Source organism: Ictalurus furcatus, chromosome 4 (assembly GCF_023375685.1).
Source record: "Ictalurus furcatus strain D&B chromosome 4, Billie_1.0, whole genome shotgun sequence".
Lineage (NCBI taxonomy): Eukaryota > Metazoa > Chordata > Actinopteri > Siluriformes > Ictaluridae > Ictalurus > Ictalurus furcatus.
In genome coordinates, this window is record NC_071258.1 from 33,686,482 (window position 1) to 33,710,660 (window position 24,179).

Here is a 24,179-nt window from a genome sequence, read left to right on the forward strand (position 1 = left end):
TTTTCTCCCTGCATTCTAATCAGAAAAACTTTCTTCATATAAAGATGTATGGAGCCGTCATAGCATTTCTGGAACTGTTCAGGCAAATGGGAATTGTTCTACTCCTCACCCACCCACCCACCCACCTCTTTCTCTCTCTCTCTCTCTCAGACTGATACCATCTCCCAGTGCTGTTTAAGATACCTACACTATTGGGTTACGTCCAGAACGTATGAGTGTCTATGGAGTTTTATCCCCACTTTCAGTCCGAGCTTCCTTTCGACAGACTGATATTTAGTGTTCTGATGGGCTGCAGAGGAGTAAACGAGTCGCTCTGTTTGGGTGTCTGTGTAGGCCATTTACGAGAATTCCTGGCCAGAGTCCACCAAAGCAGAGCCACGATTTGCATTTACATTTATTCATTTAGCAGACGTTTTTATCCAAAGTGACTTACAAATGAGGAAATACAAGCAAAGCGATATATCAAGCGGAGAACAATACGAGTAGTGCTAGAGCGGGTTCAGGTGGTAGAGCGGGTTGTCCATAATCGTAGATTTGGAGGTTCGAGTCCCGGCCCACGTGACTCCACGTACCGAAGTGTCCTTGGGCAAGACACTGAACCCCAAGTTGCTCCCGATGGCAAGCTAGCACCTTGCATGGCAGCTCTGCTACCATTGGTGTGTGAGTCTACAAAGTGCAAAGCACTTTGTAGAATCGCTAAGGTTAAAAAAGCGCTATATATGTGTAGACCGTTTACCATTTACCATAGTGCTACCATACAAGATCTTTTAATTGAGCTCTAGAGAACAGCAAAGTGCATGGAGTAGAGGTATAAGAGACAGTTTTATTTAGTTGGAGTACGTTAGGGATTAGTTAGGTGTTCATGGAAAATGTGGGTCTTTAGATGTTTGTTTTTGTTGTTGTTGTGAAAGATAGTGACGGATTCTGCTGTCCAGATTGAGGATGGAAGTTCATTCCACAATTGAAGGACAGTCAGTTTGAAGGTTGAAAAGGGACCTGGAAAGGTCCCTGAAGGTCTGGAAAGGGACGTCATGCCTCGCTGAGTAGGCACTACCAGGCGTGCAGGTTGCGAGAGGGAACATACACGTCTAGGACAGAGTTGAGGTGGGTGGGGGGGTTGCTATTCCAGACAAGGTCTTGTACGTGAGAATTTGATGCAGTGACGATTAGGGCTGTGACGTGGGTTCTTTTTGGGCTGGTTGAAAACAAGGCGTACTGCTGCTAATTTGAAAAGAAAATCCTAATAAAGACTACGTGCTGGGATTAATAAGTTTTACGCGCAGGGGTAGAAAGTAACAGACAACATGTACTGGTCTTGCAGTGCTTGACTACATGTATGTAAACCTTGTAAACCCGGTAGTTTGTCACTCAATTACAAGACAGCATGTGCAGATTTGAAATAATGACATTCCATCAAACTAAAGTCTACACTTCAGGCACCAAATGCTTTGCAGCAATGTCTGAGACAGATACCGAACAATGTCCTAATTAATCAGCTCTCTTGGGCATGGAAATATCAGCGTTTTATAGCTCAATAGACATGTACAGGTAAGCTATTAGCTAGCTGAGTGAGCTAGACTAGCATAAAGCATCTCAGAGTGTCATTCTGATGTCAGGAATGAATTAACATGACCTAGCAAGCGAATGAAACCTCAACAGCACTTGGCTAAGTTAGATAATTAGTCGACAAACTACGAAAAAGTAATTACTTGAGCGTTTTTTGAATGCCAGATGACTTAATTACTCCCGAGTCATTTTCATCACTATTTTCACTTTTACTCAAATGAATTATTACTACAGTAGCAGTACTTTTACTCAAATCAGTGTGTTTTGTACTCTTTCCATCACTGATTACACTGCCTCCCGTGTGTGTGTGTGTGTGTGTGTGTGTGTGTGTGTGTGTGTGTGTGTTGTGCAAGCCAGTTTTCTCTCATTAGCAGCAAGCTTTTTTGTGATGGGCGGCATCCGTAATTTTCTATATGCTCCTCTTCGACCACGTGCTTCTCATCTCCGAGTTCCTGAGCATCTGCTTGTTATCCACACGTTGCAAAGTTGTGTCTTCTTTTTGACCCATCAGCGTATATCACAGGGCTGTGATGCTCCTGTCATTAGCTATTACAGGAAGAAACACATAAAAAGTGTCCATGGTCGGTGGAAGAAGATGAAGAAGGAGCCACATGTGAGGTCAGAAATGAGCTTGGGTGGACAGTCATCTCAAAGCAGAGCAAAAAGTACATTAATTGGCATAGGAATGGGAAAGGATCACGTCATGGCAGTGTTGCTTATCGGATTAAGTGAGGAGCCCGAGGTTATCAACAACACATGGTTTGAAACACGGAACAGAGCTCCAGTGATAAGAGAGGCTTGGTACGGTACAGTGTTTATTAGGAGCTAACTGAGCGCTGCAGCCAGGCCATTTCGGACCCCGATAGTCGACTGCAGATGTTTACGGTGAACGCCGGCCTTCAAGAACAGGACAGACAATAGATCACAGGGCCAAGCCGAGGCCAGGGCGATGTTATGGCAACACTAGGACTTTTTATCTTTTTAGAAATGGAGTTTATGAGTATTCCTGAGAGGGGTGGGGGTGGGGGAGTGTTAGAACTTGGCTTTTTTTTCCTGAAAAAAGCCCCAAAGGATTTCATTTAGGTTTTAGATTTAGATGGATTCAGATGTATATACTTTACTACTTGTGGAATTTAATTGAAAAGCACTTAATGACACACACATGTTCCATACGGTTGGCACATTCTCAACTTGCGTACAGTAAATCACGCTCGAGGAAGACGGACTGCTCTTAGTTTTTATGATAAGATAGGAAGCGACACGAGAGATGAGAAGGCAAAGTAACAGCTGGGTTCGCCTTCTAGACATAATTTATTTCCACTTCCATGACGTCTGGTGTAGAGAAACAAGCTTGCTTACGCAACGCTTTGAGATAAGATACGACCACAACGAAGACGTGAAACGAACCATAACCGCCGGGTTGCTTTCCTCATTCTGTAACAACAATAAATAAATCCAGCAGCGTGGGCGTCCTGCAGTGTGCTCAGTCAGGGACTGATTCACAAGTTCCTGTGAATGAGCCGATACTACAGAAACGATAACGTATTAAGCAGCTGCATTATCGTCAGAGCTGCCGTTATAGAAAATGAATCAAGACCTTCTGACCAATCAGAATCCGGAATTCAACAGCGATGTGGTTTAAAATGGCAGATGGGTATCCATAATGTGTTAAAGACTGTTTTGCTGTACTAATGTACCAACATCTTAGCGATATATATACCATGTAAAGGAGTCCATTAAAGTTGAAGCGAGCCTAGAAAAGTAGTAGGAGGTGGTGGCCTGTTCTCTTTTGTGTAGCAATAGCTAAGATCCTCATTGTGATTTGCGCTCGTGTTTTGATTTCCTTGTGTCAGGAGAGAGGTCATAGGTGAGAACAGAGGCATGCAGAGAATTTAGGAGTGAGGGATCAACCTTCATGTTTATCCGGGAAATGAAACAAATGCGATGGCGCTTGTTGACTCGAGGGGGTCAGGAAGGGGTAGGGGGGCACCCCCATGCTTGAGAAAATGCTGTGAAAGTGCAATCTAGGGAGGCCCATATTATAGACAAAACGTGACAAAGTGCCCTCTAGGGTGCCCTATAAAGTGCCCAATAAAGTGCTCCATCATTAGATAAATCGTGATAAAATGCCCTCTAGGGTGCTCAAGACATGATAACCTGCCCTCTAGGGGTGCCCCATATGAGAGATAAAATGTGATAAAGTGCCCTTATGGTGGAGAAAATGTAATGAAGTGCCCCCATGGCTGACCTTCAAATGGGTGAAAAAAAGGTGATGGAGTGCCCTCCAGGGTGCTGCTACATTCTGTATGTGAAAACTTTAAGTACCCTATAAGGTGCCCTTCCAGTAGAGAAAATGAGACACTGTAGAGAATGAGATAAAGTGCCCACCAGGGTGCCCTTACAGATGCGAAAACAGGATCGAGTACCCTGTTAGGTGTCCTTCCAAAGGAGAAAACGAGACACAGTGCCTTATCGGCTCTCTTACGTGCAAGAAAACGGGATGAAGTGCCCTCTAGACGCTCCGAAATAAAAGAAGAGGGTTGCGTAATAGTAGAAAAACAACAAGTTAATGCCCTTCAGGTGTTCCTGTTTTTTTTCTTTCCTCCTTTTTTTTTTTTTTTTAAACTTAGGCAGCCTGTATCCACCCCTGTGTGAGGGTTAGGTAAGTGAAGTGAGGATGCGAGAGACAAGCGGGATGAAGGAGGGGAGTGGAGGAAATATACAGATAATGAAAGAGAGACAGGTAATATTTCACCCATCTTACCTTCTTCTGTGGCACAGCAGTTTGAGTCATGGCCAGCTCGAAGCTGTGAGCTCCTTTAAGCTGTGTTTTCTCCCAAAGTCTCCTGAGCTGCTGCACACACACATCCTCAGAGCTCAGAGCTTCATCCGTCTTGCTCTGTAGTGACACACACACACACTCAAAAATCCACTAGCACTTTGGTGATATGATTGTCTCAAATAAACGAGAAAAACTTGCTCATATGTAAGGTATAAAACAATTAGGGGCATTCTGTTTTAGGAAAATAATCAACGATGCGACGGTGTGATGAAGCCGAGTTACTGAAGTTGATCCAATATACTGTTTTTGAAGAACTTCTCATCTGCGATTTGAGTGAAGTGATTAGCGCCCCCTAGGGTCTTGAAGATTTATGTTCACACCGATAATCTCAGTAAATGCTTTTATCGTGTTGATTAGTCGTACGCACTGACCTGCAGAGCGAGCAGCATGATCCGTATCCAGAGGTGGGGTTGAGGGCTGCACAGCGAGAAGCTGGATTTCCCATACAGACAGTAATGACCTTTCATTGGACACGAGAAGGACAGCTTTGCAACACAGCCTCGCTGGGTATCTGCAACACACACACACACACACAGCTTGCATCATTTTTCCCGGTTACTGATGTCATATCCCTACTCCCCGAAGCAGAGGAGCGAGTTGGCGATTTAGCAGAACCGCACTGATAGCAGTGAGATCACTTTCATCAGTGAAATCCTCTCCAGGGATCACACGACCTCGCTATTAACCAATCAGGCCTGCTGGGATGTCTGTACAAACTCTAAAACTCGTTGAGCTGTGAGGCGAAACCTACGCTGTGGTATACGTGGAGATGTTTGGTGTGTGTAACGGTTTTGTTTAGGGTCTCTCCTCTACATCTGTCTCACTCAGTGTTTTCTTACCAGAAAGGTGCACATACTTATAAATAACTGCAGTATACGTTACCTTTTAAATCTTTACTGCATGTTTCTGACATGGTGCCTGGACACAAGCTGTTAAATTCAGTTTATAGGGAGTTCCAAGAAAAGTACCCCTGCTGTTTGGTGTAAAAGAGGTTTATATGAAGGGGGGGGGGCAGATGATGGGGGCATTTGGGGTATGTTGTTCGAGACGCTGTAACTGTCCATATCATCCATCCATAGAGGCACTGAAGCACTCTAGTAGTGTACAAATGGACCTTATTTTATTGATAGTATCAAAGTGACTATGCATCCGTCATGTGAAAAAATAAGTGCACCCCATGGAAATCAGCGTCTATTTTTCACATATTTGGACGAGCAAACATTTGATCATCTTTGAAACAGTGCCTATTACTCAAGGTTGAAATATACTTGAACAAAACCACAAGGAAAAGGAGCGTTTTCAAGCATTTATTCAACAGAAATATCAATAGATGTGATATTCTTCTGTGGGAAAAGTAAGTACACCCTTGGCCTCGGAAGCTAGTATTGCCCGCTTTAGCAGAAATAACTTCTTGTAGGCGTTTTGCATAATTGTCCACCAGTCTCTGACGTCGGCTTGCTGGAATTTTTGACTACGCTTCCATGCAATATTCTTTCAGCTGCCAGATGTTTGAGTGTTTTCTTGCATGTACTCCCCCCACAACATGTCAATGGGATTCAAATCCAGGCTTTAACTCGGCCATTCCGCAACCCTCCATTTCTTCTTTTTGAGCCGGTCCTTGGTGGATTTGCTCGTGTGCTTAGGATCATTATCCTGTTTAAAGGTCCATTTTCGGTTCAACTTCAACTTTTGGACAGATGGCCTCACATTATCTTCAAGCACTCTTTTATATGATGAATTCACAGTTGAATCAGTGAATGCAAGCTGTCCAGTCTCTGAGGCAGAGAAGCAACCCCAAACCATAACATTCTCACGACCGTGCTTCACAGTTGGTATGAGGTGCTTCTCCTGAAAAGCTGTCTTTGGTCTGCGCCAAACATGTCTGCTGTTACTGTGGCCAAACAACTCATTTAACACACTACAGTATACTTCATTACCCTATCAATCACTGTAGAATTTCATTTAGCAAACGAAATGGCTAAAAAAATGGGATGCACATGATTTAAAAAAAAAGAAAAGAAAAGAAAGAAAAGGAGAAAAGGCACACTAGTTAAAAGCAAGTGTAAACTTTACGCTGCCTGTTGTGACGTGATACTTCTGAGTATGTAAAAGTGTGTGGGTGTGTGGGTTTGGGGGGGGGAGAAAGCTTCCACTCTATAAAATGCCAGATGGGAGAAAGATTCAGCACTTAGTCACATCAGATTGTCAGTCAGTTACTGTGAAACCCTTCAAAGCTGTGATCTCTGCCTGCTACGACACATCGAAATGCGACATTACCTTCAATTTCCACATGTTCTGATGAATATGACTCAGCCCTGTACGTCCTGCTGTCTCTCACTCATTCAATAGCACACACACACACACACACACACACACACACACACGAATGACCTTACTGTAGCTCTGTAGGGGAGGGGTTAGGTTTCTACAGTGGACCTGTTTGAACAGTCTCAAATGTAATACAGTACCTCATAGTAACTTGGAAATGGGATAAATTTATTTAGATGGAACAACCTGGTTTTTGTTTGTTTGTTTGTTTGTTTGTTTTACCAGTTCTAAGAAAGAATTTTCCTTGAATTTAATGATAATGATAATGAGTCTTTATTGGTCACATATACAGTAGAGCACAGTGAAATTCTATTCTTCGCATACCCCTGCATGTTAGGAAGTTGGGGTCAGAGTGCAGGGTCAGCCATGATACAGCGCCCCCTGGAGCAGAGAGGGTTAAGGGCCTTGCTCAAGGGCCCAACAGTGGCAGCCAGGCAGTGCTGGGGCTTGAACCCCCGACCTTCCGATCAGTAACCCAGAGCCTTAACCACTAAGCCACAATTATGAAATTGCACAAAAAAAATAAATCTTTGCTTCCAAAAAACCACCAAAACAAAACAAAGAAAGTCAGAGGTGTAAAACGTGTAAATCGGGAAAACCAACAGACTCAGAGCCAAGACTTTGGTTGTGATGTCAAACATGCTGATGTGGGAGGCTCCTGAATGGGACAAGACTCCGTCCTGACAACACCACAGCCATCCATGACTAGGAGACTGCCACACTGTCTCTCCTGTCAATCACTAGCCAATGATAGGAGTCTGTGAGCTCATGTATGAGGAAGAGCACAGTTAGCACTTCCTCCCTTGCCTCCTACTCGGGACGTGGGAATTGGAAAATGATCAAATTGGGAGAAAATGCTGGTTTAAAAAAAACATGGTGTGGGTTAAATTAATGGTGACCTTTTTGTATTCAAACAAACGAAATTAACGCAGCCAGTATCATCCATCTCCTCAATGCATATGGTCACATACAGTGCTCGCAACACAATGTATTGTTTCACGTGCTACCGTTACATTCCTAGTGCACTGTACAGTGTGTACAGATTTTTACTCTCCCTAAAGATTGAATTCTGGGATGGTGGGAAGACATCCTGTATTCCACACATCCTACATCCACACTACATGGTGTGCACCATGCACACTCACACTGACACACACTAGCGCTTTTAGAATGGACGTTGACACCAAGAAGCTTTATGGAAATCGGGATATAACAATTTTCTTTTAAAATCTATCTCCAATGAGCAAGCCAGAGGTGACAGCGGAAAGGGAAAAAAAACTCCTTGATGAGGAACATGAGGAAGAAGAAACCCTGAGAGGAACCAGACTCTCTCAAAAGGGAATCCATCATCAATGGATATCTATCCATCGCTTATCCTTCCTTCAGGGTCACGGGGGACCTGGAGCCTATCCCAGGGGCTATCCCAGACAGGAGCCTATCCCGGGGCACAAGGCGGGGTACACCCTGGACACGGTGCCAATCCATCGCAGGGCACAATCACATACACACTCACACACCCATTCATACACTACGGACACCGATCAGCCAATCACCAGCATGTCTTTGGATTGGGGGAGGAAACCGGAATACCCGGAAGAAACCCCCGCAGCACGGGGAGAACATGCAAACTCCGCGCACACAGGGCCACGGTGGGAATCGAACCCCCGACCCTGGAGATGTGAGGTGAACGTCCTAACCACTAAGCCACCGTGTGCTCATCAATGGATTATAAACCATTTCTCCTCTATAGCTGTATACTGTAGCGTGTCGTTCAAGGTTGAACTTTAATTCTATCGTATCAAACTCAAGTTTTCAGTGATTGAGACTCGAGTGTAAACTGTTCTTAGCAGCTGCTGCCTTTAAGCTGTCCAAGGAAGACCATTCACAGCCATCTTTACAGCATCTGCATGGTACCATCCACTGTAAACCCATGGTGATCTTTAAGCTAATCATGCAGGGCCATCCTCAGCAGCAGCGAGTCATTTTCATGTGACAGTATTTACACCTAGGTGCAAGTTATTTATCTTAGCCGGTCGACGTACTGGAATGTTCTGACCCGAAACCACTCACTGCTCAGCGCTCTCAGCTAATCCTGCAGGTACTGTTCAACCCAACACATCTGAGTGTAATATTATCATCAGTTTCCACATGTTCTGGCGAATATGACTCAACCCTTGAGCTGCTGCTGCCTCACACAAACATACACACATATACACAGTCTGATGAATTACCTTACTGTAGCTCTGTGGGGGAGATGGTGGAGTTATGAGCGTGCAGAACAGGAAATCTGCAGCGGAACGGCCAGAGAACGGCAGACCTACCCCAGAGCTGAACTGTTTTTCTACAGAAATCTACAGAGAGATGCGATGAAAACGACAGTCTACATTTTATAAACGGTGCCATTTGAACAACTTCTTAAACACTGAATCTCTGAACTCCTGTTGGTGCTTGTGAAGGAGAACCAGTGGTCACTTGTAGAGCAGGAGGCATGAATTGTTGGAGTGGTGATGGAGGGGAAAAATGTGCATGACTCGGCTCTCTGTGAGCAGTACTGACTGTGCGAGACTCAGCACAACTGTGACACCTAATCAACTGCTTCAGTGAACTGTAGGCAGGAAATCCTTTACCTGGATGCAACTGTGACCTCTTCAGCAAGATGCACAGTACCTTGTGGGCTTGAGCACTGGATAAATGTTTAGAAATGTTTATTGTTTTACTCATTACTCAACCCTCCCAGTTTATAGTGAACCCAGTACTCAATCCTCCCAGCTTATAGTGAACTCATTACTCAATCCTCCCAGCTTATAGTGAACTCATTACTCAATCCTCCCAGCTTATAGTGAACTCATTACTCAATCCTCCCAGCTTATAGTGAACTCATTACTCAATCCTCCCAGTTTATAGTGAACTCATTACTCAATCCTCCCAGCTTATAGTGAACTCATTACTCAATCCTCCCAGCTTATAGTGAACTCATTACTCAATCCTCCCAGTTTATAGTGAACTCATTACTCAATCCTCCCAGCTTATAGTGAACCCATTACTCAATCCTCCCAGTTTATAGTGAACCCATTACTCAAACCTCACATCTTATAATCCACTCATTACTCAATCCTCCCAGTTTATAGTGAACCCATTACTCAATCCTCCCAGCTTATAGTGAACCCATTACTCAAACCTCACATCTTATAATCCACTCATTACTCAAACCTCCCAGTTTATAGTGAACTCATTACTCAATCCTCCCAGTTTATAGTGAACTCATTACTCAACCCTCCCAGTTTATAGTGAACTCATTACTCAATCCTCTCAGTTTATAGTGAACCCATTACTCAAACCGCACATCTTATAATCCACTCATTACTCAATCCTCACAGCTTATAGTGAACCCATTACTCAATCCTCTCAGTTTATAGTGAACCCATTACTCAAACCTCACATCTTATAATCCACTCATTACTCAATCCTCACAGCTTATAGTGAACCCATTACTCAATCCTCTCAGTTTATAGTGAACCCATTACTCAAACCTCACATCTTATAATCCACTCATTACTCAATCCTCCCAGTTTATAGTGAACTCATTACTCAATCCTCCCAGTTTATAGTGCACTCATTACTCAAACCTCACATCTTATAATCCACTCATTACTCAATCCTCCCAGTTTATAGTGAACCCAGTACTCAATCCTCTCGGTTTATAGTGAACTCATTACTCAACCCTCCCAGTTTATAGTGAACTCATTACTCAATCCTCTCAGTTTATAGTGAACCCATTACTCAAACCGCACATCTTATAATCCACTCATTACTCAATCCTCACAGCTTATAGTGAACCCATTACTCAATCCTCTCAGTTTATAGTGAACCCATTACTCAAACCTCACATCTTATAATCCACTCATTACTCAATCCTCACAGCTTATAGTGAACCCATTACTCAATCCTCTCAGTTTATAGTGAACCCATTACTCAAACCTCACATCTTATAATCCACTCATTACTCAATCCTCCCAGTTTATAGTGAACTCATTACTCAATCCTCCCAGTTTATAGTGCACTCATTACTCAAACCTCACATCTTATAATCCACTCATTACTCAATCCTCCCAGTTTATAGTGAACCCAGTACTCAATCCTCTCGGTTTATAGTGAACTCATTACTCAACCCTCCCAGTTTATAGTGAACTCATTACTCAATCCTCTCAGTTTATAGTGAACCCATTACTCAAACCGCACATCTTATAATCCACTCATTACTCAATCCTCACAGCTTATAGTGAACCCATTACTCAATCCTCTCAGTTTATAGTGAACCCATTACTCAAACCTCACATCTTATAATCCACTCATTACTCAATCCTGCCAGTTTATAGTGAACTCATTACTCAATCCTCCCAGTTTATAGTGCACTCATTACTCAAACCTCACATCTTATAATCCACTCATTACTCAATCCTCCCAGTTTATAGTGAACTCATTACTCAATCCTCCCAGTTTATAGTGAACCCATTACTCAAACCTCACATCTTATAATCCACTCATTACTCAATCCTCCCAGTTTATAGTGAACTCATTACTCAATCCTCTCAGTTTATAGTGCACTCATTACTCAAACCTCACATCTTATAATCCACTCATTAATCAATCCTCAGTTTATAGCCCACTCACTACTCAATCCTCTCAGCTTATAGTACTGTTGTTATTCAATACTTTCAGTCTAGCACCCATTCATTTCTTACTTGTCTTAGCCTAAAGCCTCTTCATTACTCAATCCCCTTAGTTTATAGTCCACTCTTTACTCAACCCACTGCTTTCAGTCTTATCTTACCTTATCTTAATTGTTGTTATCTTGTTATCTAATCTTATGTTATGGTATGTTATCTGAAAAACCCCCTCACCGCTTAATCGACTCAACCACAAGCCCACTCAATATTCACTTCTTTTAGCCTAAAAAACTCTCCACCACAGTCTAAAGCCCATTTATGTCCTCGATCCTTTCAGCCTTATGAGCCTGCAAAAACTCAAGCAGACTGATGAATTGCCTTAATGTAGCTGTGTGGGTGAGTGTCGAATTACATCAATGTAGTGAACAGGAAGGCTGCCAGAGAACTGCACAGCAACTGAACACGAGTTTGACCCTTCCAGTACCACCTCTGAGCGATGAGATCGAGTCGAAAGCCCACCCACTACTCAATTCTTTTAGGCTAAATGATCATTACTGGAAAGTAGGCACTCGAGACACTACAATAACAAGTACTAATAAACATGATAGTCCTCTGCTGATCCCTGGAAAGAAATTGTCTTCTTATGTCATCAATTATCACTATTACTAAATCATAACATTTACATTCTATATCATTTCAGCTTGTGTTCAAATTTTACCAGCTTGGCCAAGCACGGCTGCTTGATTTGTAAAGCAACAGTTGGTGGTCCAGTGGTCCGAATGATCATCTCTGATCTAGCCTCGTACCTTCGATGGTGCAATGCTCAGGAATCGGGATCTGCGTGACCATATCGGCGCAGAAGACTCGGATCTTCTCCAAGTTGTCCCGGAGGTGTTTCCATAGCCGGTCTCTTTCCCCATGAAAAGCCGAGTCCTGGTGCTCACTGTGCTCTTCCTGAGCAAAAGAAGCTGCTGGACCGATCTCATGGCAGAGGGTGGCCTCAATCGGGTAGTCCTCAGTGTTTAGTTCCCCTTCTCTGTCCTGGATGCAGTCGGGATTCGTGGAGCGCGTCTGTACAGCGTGCAGAGCCAGACTCTTAGACCTGACAGAGTGGAGAGAGATTGGGGGTAATAGAGACGGATGCTAAAATAACAAACTGTGCTTATGTTCCTTGGCATGTCGTGCTTGATCTAGCTCACTAAAACCTTCAGCAGCATACTCCAGGTTGCACGTTGGTACAGAGAAAATACACAGCGTAATATATTAAGATATTCTTTCAATAATAAACAAGGGCAAGGCGAGACTTATTCTCACACGGTGACAGCTAATGCATAGTGTGAATGAGCGTCAGCTTTATTTCTTATAACACAGCAGGACTTTTAGTCTCGAATGCAAATCAAACGCTCTACAGCTGCACATTCCTTCCAAAACGATTTAATTCACCAACTCCACAGGCTACGTATCGTTGATATTTATTTATTATACACACAGCACTGTTGAATTCTGGATTCTGATTGGTCAGAAGGTGTTATTAATAGAGATTCATTCTCTATAACAGCAGCTGTGACAGTAGTGCAGCTACAAAATCACAGGTTTCTATTAATGCACTGGTTCTAACACTTTATCGTTTCTATAGTAACGGCTTGCACAGGGACTTGCATGAAGGACACGCCATGGAAACTTTTGAAGTTTTCTTTAAGGAGACATTCATTCAACATCTTCAGGACTTGCTGTTAAACAGCAGGTGGGTGGCAAGACCTTAAACTCACCCACCGATTGAACCTGATGTCGCGGTGCTCGTCTCGTGCCACCTGGTCCAGGCTGTGACACCTTTGGGGTGCCGGTGAGACCCTCTCAGCTTCCTCTTGAGCCGCCGCCGCCACCGCCGCCGCTGCCGCCGCCGCCTCCTCCTCTAGTTTCTCCTCAAAAGCCTGGATCTTCACGTCATCCCGCTTTCTGGAATCGGATTCGCACCGCTTTGGATCTGCAACCTCCTTGCTTTCTCTGATATGCACACAAAACCACACACTCAGCCACTTGCCACTTGTTTACATTAAACGTAACCGTAAACAGATAAAAGTGTACAACGTGTCCTTCTTTAAAAAAAAAAATGATTGTGTGAGAGATTGGATGCAGGTGTGCATGATTAGAATGAATGAGTGTTCTGGGAATTGCGGTCCATGGCGGCCGCAGTGCAGGATGGGAAATGTAGTCACTGGTTTGCTGTGATGTGACACTGTGTAAGAGGAATAAAACACTTCAGGTGTGCTGCTCTAGGAAAATAATCAACTTCAGGGTGGTAAGAGTGACTCCGTCACACCACCTTGTCACTGATTATGTCCTATAACAGCTTGACACACTGTGTTTTATTCCTCAGCTGGGCAGTCTAACCTCTGACGGAGAGGAGAGATCATATTAAGCATTTTTTAGCATTAAGCAGTCAACGCAATTACCAAACCGAAAAACCGACAAGGCCATAAGGGAGAGATTTCAGCAGTCAGAATGATGGAGCATGCCATAAAAACGACTCCCGTCTTTCCTCCATCACATGCGTCTATTTTATTTGCGCTCCCTTTATCCTTCTGTCCATCATCATCTTAAAAAAAAAAAAAAAAAATACAATCCCACATTTCTCCATCAGGTCGCCTTCTTTTTCTTAAAGACGCATTTTATCCAAGAAGCTCTCAGCCTGGTCTATTTGGGGGAATTTGATTCCAGAGTTCACGTTTGAAGGAATCCATCATTTTTTCTTTATGTGCCAATAATAACGTGAGCGCCGGGCGCTGACGTGCTGCTTTCACTATACCGGGACCCAAGCGAAAAGGAAGAGATTGGACGCAGCGGCTATGATACTGTAACAAAACCAGAAATGTGGTTAGGACACGCACGGCTCGTTTCTACAATTGCGTAATGACTTCCTTTACATTCTGAGCAGCGAGTGAAAGCAAACAGACTTTAAACTGAGAAAACGTGAGGAAGAGAGAGAGAGAGAGAGAGAGTCTGGGGAACAGATGGGAAAATAAAGAAAATATTCTATACAGTTAGGGATGTGTGTGCATGTGTGTGTGTGTGTGTGTGTGTGTGTGTGTGTTTTAGAGTCTTCAAAATCATTGGTTTGTGTTACATGTTCTCACAAATAAACAACAACAACAATACTCCTCTTCCTCCTCCTCCTCCTACTACTACTACTAAGTTTTATTTTTATGTTCAACATCCAAAATCTTAACTTCTGCTTACTGTAGTTAAGGTTGAGGTTAGATCTCGGTGTAGTACAGCATTACTTATCTGCTTTAATAATTATCCCAGCGCAAGGTCCTCACTATACCTATAGTAAGGTAAATGTGTGTGTGTACCTGCATGGCGTTAAAGGATCAGCCTGTAGCCTGCGTCCCAGCAGTCGAGCGATGGCGCTGAAGCTGTTGCTCATGCGGTAGATGTCTTTGGCTCCTCCGCCAATGATGGCGCTGTAGCGCTCGGTCACGCTGTGAATCTCCAGCAGCACTGTGTGATGGACGCTGTGCTCCATACATGCCAACAGTGACACCAGGTACCGTAGAGCCTCCCGTGCCAGAGCCTACACACACACACACACTCTGCTTCACGCTAGGGTTTAGAAAAAATGGTTTATTCCTAACGCTGTTGGGATTCGTGTTCAAATTACGGCAGATTACACCACCACAGCGCTGATGATTTCCCAAACTGTTCCGAAGGTGTTGATGAACGTTCTCTAACAGCAGCTCTGACTCGTTATCTTTCTGGAGTAACAGCTAGGGACTTGTACCTAGGACCCGTCATGTAAACAAATAAAAAACCTTGTGTAATTGTTCATATGGTGAAAATTTCTGTAAGGGGAGGTTTATTTAACCTCTATTTATGGAAGGAGTCTCCAGTGTCAGCGGTAAAGCTTCAGGAGAATGAAGAAAGAAGGCTAAAATGTATGATAGAATGTATAAAGTCAACAGATACAAAGTATGACTTACATATCATAAAATGTTATGATTTTACGGAGATGCCAGTGAACCTGACCCTTCTTCTCTCCGGACCTGCTTGACCCATCCTGATGCCCTACTTCTGGATGGAGCTCTCATCAACTGGAGGCTACAGCCTGGAGATCGCTGAGGATGGTACCGCTTGAAGTACCACGGAAATGGTTTTGGACCTCAATTCTACATGGACGTTCTCGCTGTGGTTGCTGAGACTACGGTTGCTGCGATGGCCTTGGGACTGCGATTACCACATGCAGTTTTACACTCGGATGAGGACGGGTTCCCTTCTGAGTCCGGTTCCTCTCAAGGTTTCTTCCTCATATCATCTCAGGGAGTTTTTCCTCACCACCGTCTCCACCGTCTCGCTCAATAGGGATAAACTCACACGCTTAAAATCTCTACCCTGTGTTTATATGTTTCTGTAAAGCTGCTTTGTGACAACGGCCATTGTTAAAAGCGCTACACAAATAAAACTGAATGGAATTGAATTGAATAAACAGTATTAAACGGTGGTAGATAGATCAGGGTAAGCGTTAGTGCTCCTGGGACTCTGACGGCTTCTTCACTATAGCTGGTGATAATCGTTTGCTAGGAATTTTCAAGGAAATTAGCACCAGCAGTGCTTTCTTGTTTAATCAAGGCAAGCTGCTTCAGATTTGTATCGGTTGCCTGTAATGCGGTACAGTCACTAGTCTGATATGTCCGGCACGAGTGCGTTTGTGACTCAGTCGATGCGGCTCTGACTCAGTCGCTTTGGTTTTTGAGGTCTATCCAAAGCAACTGGAAATCCCATCACCGTTTGTCTGTGAGGATTTCTGATTTCCTTTTAGAAAAATTGGAACCAGCCTTGGCAGAGTCATCGCCATATCATTAACAACAGATATGGATCAAAAGGGAAGGAGAACAAAACAGAGAAATGTCTGATACCGTAATAAACCGAGGTCAGCGGTTAATCGTGGTTTAAGGTGACTCAGTAAAAGCGTTCGAGCTTTCCAGGAGTGAAACACATGTAACTGCACGTGTAAACATCTGGGAGCGTTTAAATTGGACACCAGCTTGGCTCCAGAGGCCCGCTGATTCAATAAAGCTGGATTCAAATCTCCACTTACGTCCCCGATGAGCCGGCCAGAAGGGCCTTTATCTAGCTTAATCATTTCATAAAAATCATTAGAGCTGTATGCTGACTGCAACTTCTTAGAAGTCATCTGATACGCTGTTGCTTCAGCTTTTCCCTCGTCATCAGAGTGAATACGGTGCAGCGACTAGCGTATCCGTCTTGTAGGAACAGGACGCTTAAGGATGCTTTCACGCCTATAGGTCCGTTCGCCGAGTCAGAATCGGAGCCGAACGTACATAAACTTGAGTTGACGCTAAATAGATGATTCGATTATTTCTCGATCTGAATCTCCAGAATACATGGCGTTTCTGCAGTGCTACAGCTCTGTCCTTTGGCTCAGTTTAGCAGCTCACAACAAAAAAAAACACTGCAACCAAAAACACGACACATTTGATTCACTCCCTGCACTCGAGTCGATTCGGAGTCGACTCACTTTCTCCATGAACTAGAGCTGACTTGAAAGCAGGTCCAAAAACACCTCGCTTAGATGCTCTCATTTCCCTAAATGTCGAGTGTCCCCGTGTAAGTTGTCACTATAGAAACCATTACTAATCAGAACAAGCATATTAAAACAGACTTTACAGCTGGAACTACCATCTGCACCGTGCTTTTATAGAAAACTAGTTAGAATCAAGCGTCCACCAGCGCTGCGGTATAATAAATAATTACCAACGTGATACGACTGTAATGAGAAGGGGTTCACTGCCTATAAGGACCTCAGAAGAAAGCCGTCATGCTTGGCTAGAGATCAAGCAGCTCTTCCTAATGGCTGCACCTGCTTCTCAACGTGGTGTTTTTAATGGCAGTTTGGAGAGAGAACGTGTCATAATGTTTGGGCAGCTTGTCAGGGTGGTTACAGCTCAGGCAGAAATCTACACCTCAGAACCGTTAGTGTAGCTAATCCCGAACGAACGAATACTCAATAGCGCGCACTGTTGACAGTGGGAGCCACGGGCACGGTCGAGAACGAGACCTGCCGAGGGGGTTGCGAGACGTCCATGAAGGAACCCGAGATGCTCTTTGTCTGTGTGGAAGCATTTAAAGGACTCTCATGCTGACCGATGGAAAACTGTAGGGATGAAAGCGTCGTGTCTGTGGGAAAGTACAGATGTCTATGAAATCAGTGTGAGCTGAACCGTCTTACTTACGATTTGAGACATGGAGTGGACAGGCATGTTTTTTCCAGATGGCTGACAACTGTCCAACTTTAAACTTTCACCACAGGAAAGACAGCTCAAGGAAGTGGCTCAAGGACATGATTAAATTAGGTCCTGGACATGGGCAGTGATTGGTTAATCTTCAATTCTTTGAGGTTAATTTAGGTCTTTGGAAGATCAGAAGATTGGAAGATCGAAATCTGACCAGATCATGATGAAGGCCCTTAAACCTCAATGACCTGTAGTGCATCCTTCCTTAATTGTAAGTTGCTTGAATAAAAATGGCTACCAATCGAGGTAAGTATATCACTTTGGTTAAAAAGGCTAGGAAATCCTAGATGAGGGGGTTTTAGAAGAGTTGTAAAATGTAACCTATAGGCAAGATGTCTTACAAGTCAACATTCATTGCTTATCTCCAGTAAGCACTTTATCACAGTCAGGGTCATGGTGGATCTGGTACCTGTTTCTGAGTAAACACTGGAATACACCATGAAAGGGAATGCCTACGGGGCGAATTAGCATAACCAATCCACCTACCTACCAGAAACCCGAGAACCTGGAGTAAACATTTCAGTCATCTGGCTGACACTTTTTTTTTTTTTCCTAAAAGCAAAAGCAGATGAGTTTTAAGGGTCTTGCTCAAGAACCCGACAGCCACCATGGAGGAACCCCACACAGACAGAAACCTGAGCTCAGAACAAGGCGGCAGGAACCCCGGAGCTCTTAGACAGCAAGGCTACCCGCTGTACTCCCCAAACCATGTAGCATAACAAACGTGAATATCTAGATCGATGGATTACACCCATTTTCATGCTCGCATGAATAACACGATGCGGCTTTAATATTTAACCACGCTATTTATATAAAGAACATAATTATGCATACAGAAGCTTCCGGGTTTTTTTTTTTGTTTCATAGTGCTTACACACCACCTCTTCTGAAACCAAAACAATATCCTTGCCAAACACTCGAACACTGATCTCCGCCTCAGTGTTTAAAATACTATTTAGTGGTCGAGTATGACATGGCCAAAAAAAAAAAAAAGACGTGGTGATGGTGGTGTTGTTGTTACTAGTAATAAAAACAAAAAAAAAACCCCACAGTTACAGCGGAAACACAAACAGAACATTTCTGTAGCACGCCGATGGTACATAGTTTTCAGCTGCATGGAACCCTAAATGTGGATATTTTGAGTCATAAACACAAACGTCTTTCTTTTTTCGTTTTTTTTATTGTTTAGAGACGTTCACTTTTAAAGACGTTCGGCCAAACCATGATTGCAAAAGCAAACCATGGGACGCATTTTACTGCTGGCACATTGACAAACAGCTCCTGGAAAATGGGGTCCATTCTTCCCAAAGTTCCACTTCATGCCTCTGTCGACACATTCTGGATGCCTTTATTGGGTTATTCGGAGAACCCGCCCTCAGCTCGGAGGACGTGATGGATGTTCCCTCAGAGTGCAGTTCACCGTGTGTGCATGTGGTGACCAAATGCCCTCTCTCTCCTTGACACTTGGCAACGCCACGAAGTTCTGGTTCTGTTTTCCAGTATTAGTCCTGCAGGATTCCTAGTACTGCAGAAATGGTTGGTGAGGTCATCGCTCGCACGGTCCACTACGAATGATAGATGTGTTATTTCCCGTATGTGTCTAAGCTGCTTCTGAGAACTGATCGCTGGAGACGCTAAGCATGTTGAAACGTCTAAACGACACAAAATCACAAACCGCAGTTTAATAATGATTTTTGAAATCACTTTATTAGCTCGAAGTCTTGATGTTAGACCGAGTTCCCAGTTCTCTCTCGGTCTCTCAGATCACATGCTTGACTGGTACATTAGGAAATGGCTTCATTTTAATACATTTTTTTTTTTTTTTAAATGTTATTTTACAAGTTTTAATATCGCTTTACACACCTTCGCACTAGAACCATATGGTTTCATGCATCCAATGAGAAAGCAGGCCAATCAATTGGAACTTTTTCAAAGAATTTGTGCTGTTTAATTGTTGGAATGTCCTTTCTTTCTCTTTTAATCATTTGTTTATCTTTTGATGGTTTTTTTTTTTTTTTAAATCATAAATTTAAAAAAAAAAATTGCAACATTTTGGGATATTCTTCTGTAATAAGATTCTCAATTGGAATAGGAAAGAACGTGTAAAATTCCCAGATTTCTATCGATCTCTATTTATATATACAGTGCCCTCCAATAATATTGGCACCCTTGGTAAATACGAGCAAAAAAAGGCTGTGGAAAAATTGTCTTTACTGTTTAATCTTTTGCTCAAAGAATTCACAAAAATACTCCGCTCTCATGGAGATCAAACTATTGCAAAGACAACACAGGTTTATAAAAAACAAACAAACAAACAAACAAACAAAAAAAACGCTTATATATCTTTGTTAAATATGTGAGCAGCAATTATTGGCACCCCTATGAATTCATATGAGAAAAATACATTTGAAGTATATTCCCATTGATATTTATTTTTTTTTTTTTTAGTGCACCTGGGTGACTAGGAACAGGAAATTGTTCAACCATGACTTCCTGTTTCACTGAGGTATAAATATGAGGTAACACATAGGCCAAATTCCCTTAGTCATTCATAACAATGGGTAAGAGCGAGGAATATAGCTGTGGTGTGCGGGAAAAGGTTGTTGAGCTTCACACAACGGGGCGTGGCTATAAGAAAATAGCACAAGCAGTGAAAACGTCCGTTTCCACCATCAGGGCAATAATGAAGAAGTTCCAGTCGACTGGAAATGTTATGAATCGACCTGGAATTGGACGTGTGTCTGTATCGTCTCAACGCACCGTGAAGAGGACGGATCGAGTGACCAAAAAATCTCCGAGGATCACAGCTGGAGAACTGCAGAAGTTAGTTGCGTCTTGAGGTCGAAAAGTCTCCAAAACTACAATCTGAAGTCACCGACATCACCACAAGTTGTTTAGAAGGGGTTCAAGAAAAAAGCCATCTCTCTCTCTATCTATCTATCTATGAGTGCAAGTCATTTAGAAACTGAAATGTTTGGTTCACAACAAAGAAAAATGTATGTCCACACTATTAGTCGTGTGATTTAGACATTTTCTGAAAGAAACTGATGTACATCATATCATAATGACACATAACTAGATATTTACACTATATTACGATTAGCTTTTCAGGGACACATGACACGATGTGTTTGTGAAGTGGGAGGAGCTTAAAGCTATCCTCAGTGTTACCAAATTTTGGTGAGGTGCAGAGAAACAGCGAAATAAACTATTTCTGAGATTTTTATTACTTAACTACTACAAAGTAGACACAACCTAGATCCAATTGATCTAAAACTCTGGATATTGACGGACGTGAACATAATGGCCATTTCTACCTGAAAAAACCTGAAAAACCTGAAAAACTAAAATAAAAAAAAGACCTGAATTTACTGATGAAACACGCTGTAGCACATTCTATGTATGAACTGGTGTATATATATATATATATATATATTTATATATATATACATATATATAAAATACGTATATTTGCCTGAACGGCCAATCCATCAGTCTATAGCAGTCAAACGTGATGCAGCTGAAGCACATTTGGCCGATCCTGTCTCACCGCTGCAGAGCTGTAATGTGACTTGATGGATGTTTCGTGGTACAGTACATCACACTCACTCTACACGGTCATAATCCGATCATTAATCAGACTCAACCATCTGCATCGCTGCACGGCGGAACGACTGTGAAATACCCCCGACAATTCCACTGTCGTTACACTAGACCACGCACTCAACGCCAGAGATAATACAGAATAATCTAATAGTAAGTATTTCTTGCTTACAGCTTATAAAAATAAGATGAGAAATGACAGAAAAAAGGGAATGCAACAACGAGCTAGATAACATGCACACTTTGTGTCATCCACACTAAATCCAGTCTTTTGTTTGTTTTTTTTTTAAACACTTCTCATCCTTGGACTTGTTTACAGCTCCTTGGTCTTCATGATGAGGTCTGGTTTCTATGAAATGGGACGGTTAAAGATTGGAAAAAGTCCAGCTGACATTTTCTTCATCTTCAACTGTCCAGTTTCGGTGATCCTGAGCTCTTGGTTGACACGAGTGGAACGCCAAGTGGTCTATTATTGGTGTCGCTAATAAAGGTATAAACTCTACAGACTGCCGTGTGTGCAAATCCCAAGTCGTCAGCAGTTTTTAAAATACTCAAACTCGTGGTCAACATATTAGGGATCGCATTTTCCCCCAATCTGATGTCTGACATAGAGTAAACTCAAGCTTTTGCCCTGTATCCGCATGACTTGATGTTCCGAGCTTCTGCCACGTGACCGATCAACCACCGAGTGTTAGGACGCCGAATTAAAGAACGTTTCTCGACGACGTTTTCTACATACATTCTATCGCACTGCTGTGGTCAGTCACCATTTCTTCAGAACGTCTTCGCAAGAAAAGCTTGAAAGCTGGCTGACAGAGAACATCTGAGAAGGAACATCTGGAAATAGATCGAATTTTTTCCCCCGTGCACATTTTTTTAAGTAACAAACGTTTTTGTATTGTAGTGATTGAAGTTCCTGAACGTAAAGGACAGACTGGTTTATGGCTCGTGGTTCCGAGCGGACTGCCAGCGATGACTCACTGAAGTAAACCAGTTAATCAGCTGTGTAAGCGATGTGAGAATTCCCCATCAGTGAAGACACGGGAATGCTGCTGGATGCGTCATTTCGAAGAACGCTAACGTTTCAGGGCCGGTTAGAGTACATTTTAAGATGTGGTAAGAAAACGCTCTCACGTGCCAACTGAAGGGAAAACTGAAGATTCACAGCGTGGAAAAAGAAACAACTTCCCTGCTCACTAGTCATCAGATCTGAATCAAAACTCACAGGAGGAACATATGTACGTTTACACATGTAAGCGTATATAAAATAAAACACTTGGGGAAATGCTGTTCAGGGAAAATAATCTATGACTACGTTTACACGCCCACGGATCTTATTATGGACCTTATTCTGAATAAGACAATATTGTGATTAAGATCGCTTTTAGAATACTCCTTTCATGTTCCTGTGTTACATGTTATACAACATAGATGGATTAACGGCGCACGTCATTACGTCCCCACGCCACGCCGTCCGACGTCCCTCCAGAATTTCACGCATCGGCGTACAGTTGGTCTTCGTTATGGGACCGTATACAGTTTTGGGTGTTTTTATTTTTAATTTTACGAAAGCATCAAGTGCGGTTAATTATTTGTCGTGCTGTACGTGCAAATAGACGACTGCTATATATATACAGACTGCTATATATATAGAGACACATGTATTTCACCTACTATATAGTAGGCAAGTACGCGGTTTGGGACGCAGTCATACCGTCTTGTTTGCCGTGCGTGTACGTGTCCTGTCTCACAATGCGGTGAAAACTCCCACACGACGTTAATAGTGTGATTAAAGTGTGTACGTGTCTGTAACGCACGTCCATAATGCGACTAAAACAGAAAAACTCCTGAGTATGACTTTAATCGGATTAAGGTCATCAATAATCTCTGTTTACGTTCTAGTTTCTTAATCAGAGTATCGTCTTGATCGGGTTCATATCGGATTATTGTCGTCCATGTAAACGTACGGACTGACGGAGTAGAATGATGGAGCAGAGTTACCGATGTCACTCCAGAGTTGATTCTTGTACTATAACAGCACATCCTCAGTGTGTCCGGTTCCGCTTATACCACAGCAATTTGCCAACAAATACAAATTTCTATACATTAAATAAGTTATTCTTTTAAAAAAAAAAAAAAAAAATCTATTTAGAGCTAAATTCAATGCGGATTTATTTATTTGTTAAGAAACCGTTACAGCTTTACCTCTGACTGTTACAAAGCACGGGGACTGGAGACTCCTTCCGCAATCTCTTTGATGTGTTTATTAAACTAGCTCCTTAGTTAACATGAGCTTCGCTAGGGAGAGCTTCCCATGCTGATTTTGGTGAAAATATATTTATGGTTATATAAAGTTGGGGGTTATAGAAATTTTCCCAGAATTCATCCACAATAACATCTGACACGCATTCCCAGGCCACCGCATTGCACATTATACACTCTAGGTGCTAGCAAAGGAGCTCTAGTGTGTGTGTGTGTGTGTGTGTGTGTGCTGAAATATTTGCTATGTGGACTCCTCTCGTCTCTCCTTTTTACCCTGCCAACTTTTTTCTGAGGTGTTTAATTTCAAGGATGAGGGACTTAAGCGTTTCCTGCAACCTGAGTAAACAGAACAGAAAGAGAGAGAGAGAGAGAGAGAGAGAGAGAAGAGGGTAATCTGTTGAGTCCACAGATAGACAACTGCAAAATAAATAAATAAATAACCCTGAATAAGCAGTCAAGGACATTGCAAGCGTGAGGAAGCACTGTCAAAAAGAAATGTTTGTAATAAATGTATAACCCCTCAATCACACTAGCAGGAGACGAGTCACTTGTATCGCTTATAGTTGGTCTGTTGTGGGCTTGTGGTGACCACTACTGTTG

The 24,179-nt window shown here is 42.7% G+C and overlaps 1 protein-coding gene across 4 annotated transcripts in view; it reads right to left on the reverse strand.

Annotated features, from left to right (window-relative positions):
• veph1 (ventricular zone expressed PH domain-containing 1) overlaps positions 1 to 24,179 on the reverse strand; it is a 91,807-nt gene that overhangs the window by 30,324 nt on the left and 37,304 nt on the right. For 3 of the 4 annotated variants that reach the window (XM_053623706.1, XM_053623704.1, XM_053623705.1), the window contains 5 exons: positions 14,757 to 14,977; positions 13,177 to 13,407; positions 12,210 to 12,505; positions 4,780 to 4,919; positions 4,331 to 4,465 (listed from right to left, as the gene is read on the reverse strand). In XM_053623706.1, coding sequence (XP_053479681.1) covers positions 4,331 to 4,465; positions 4,780 to 4,919; positions 12,210 to 12,505; positions 13,177 to 13,407; positions 14,757 to 14,977 — 1,023 coding nt within the window. Of the gene's footprint in view, positions 1 to 4,330; positions 4,466 to 4,779; positions 4,920 to 12,209; positions 12,506 to 13,176; positions 13,408 to 14,756; positions 14,978 to 22,502; positions 23,916 to 24,179 lie in introns of those variants that run through there. The other variant, XM_053623707.1, reaches the window with a different exon arrangement.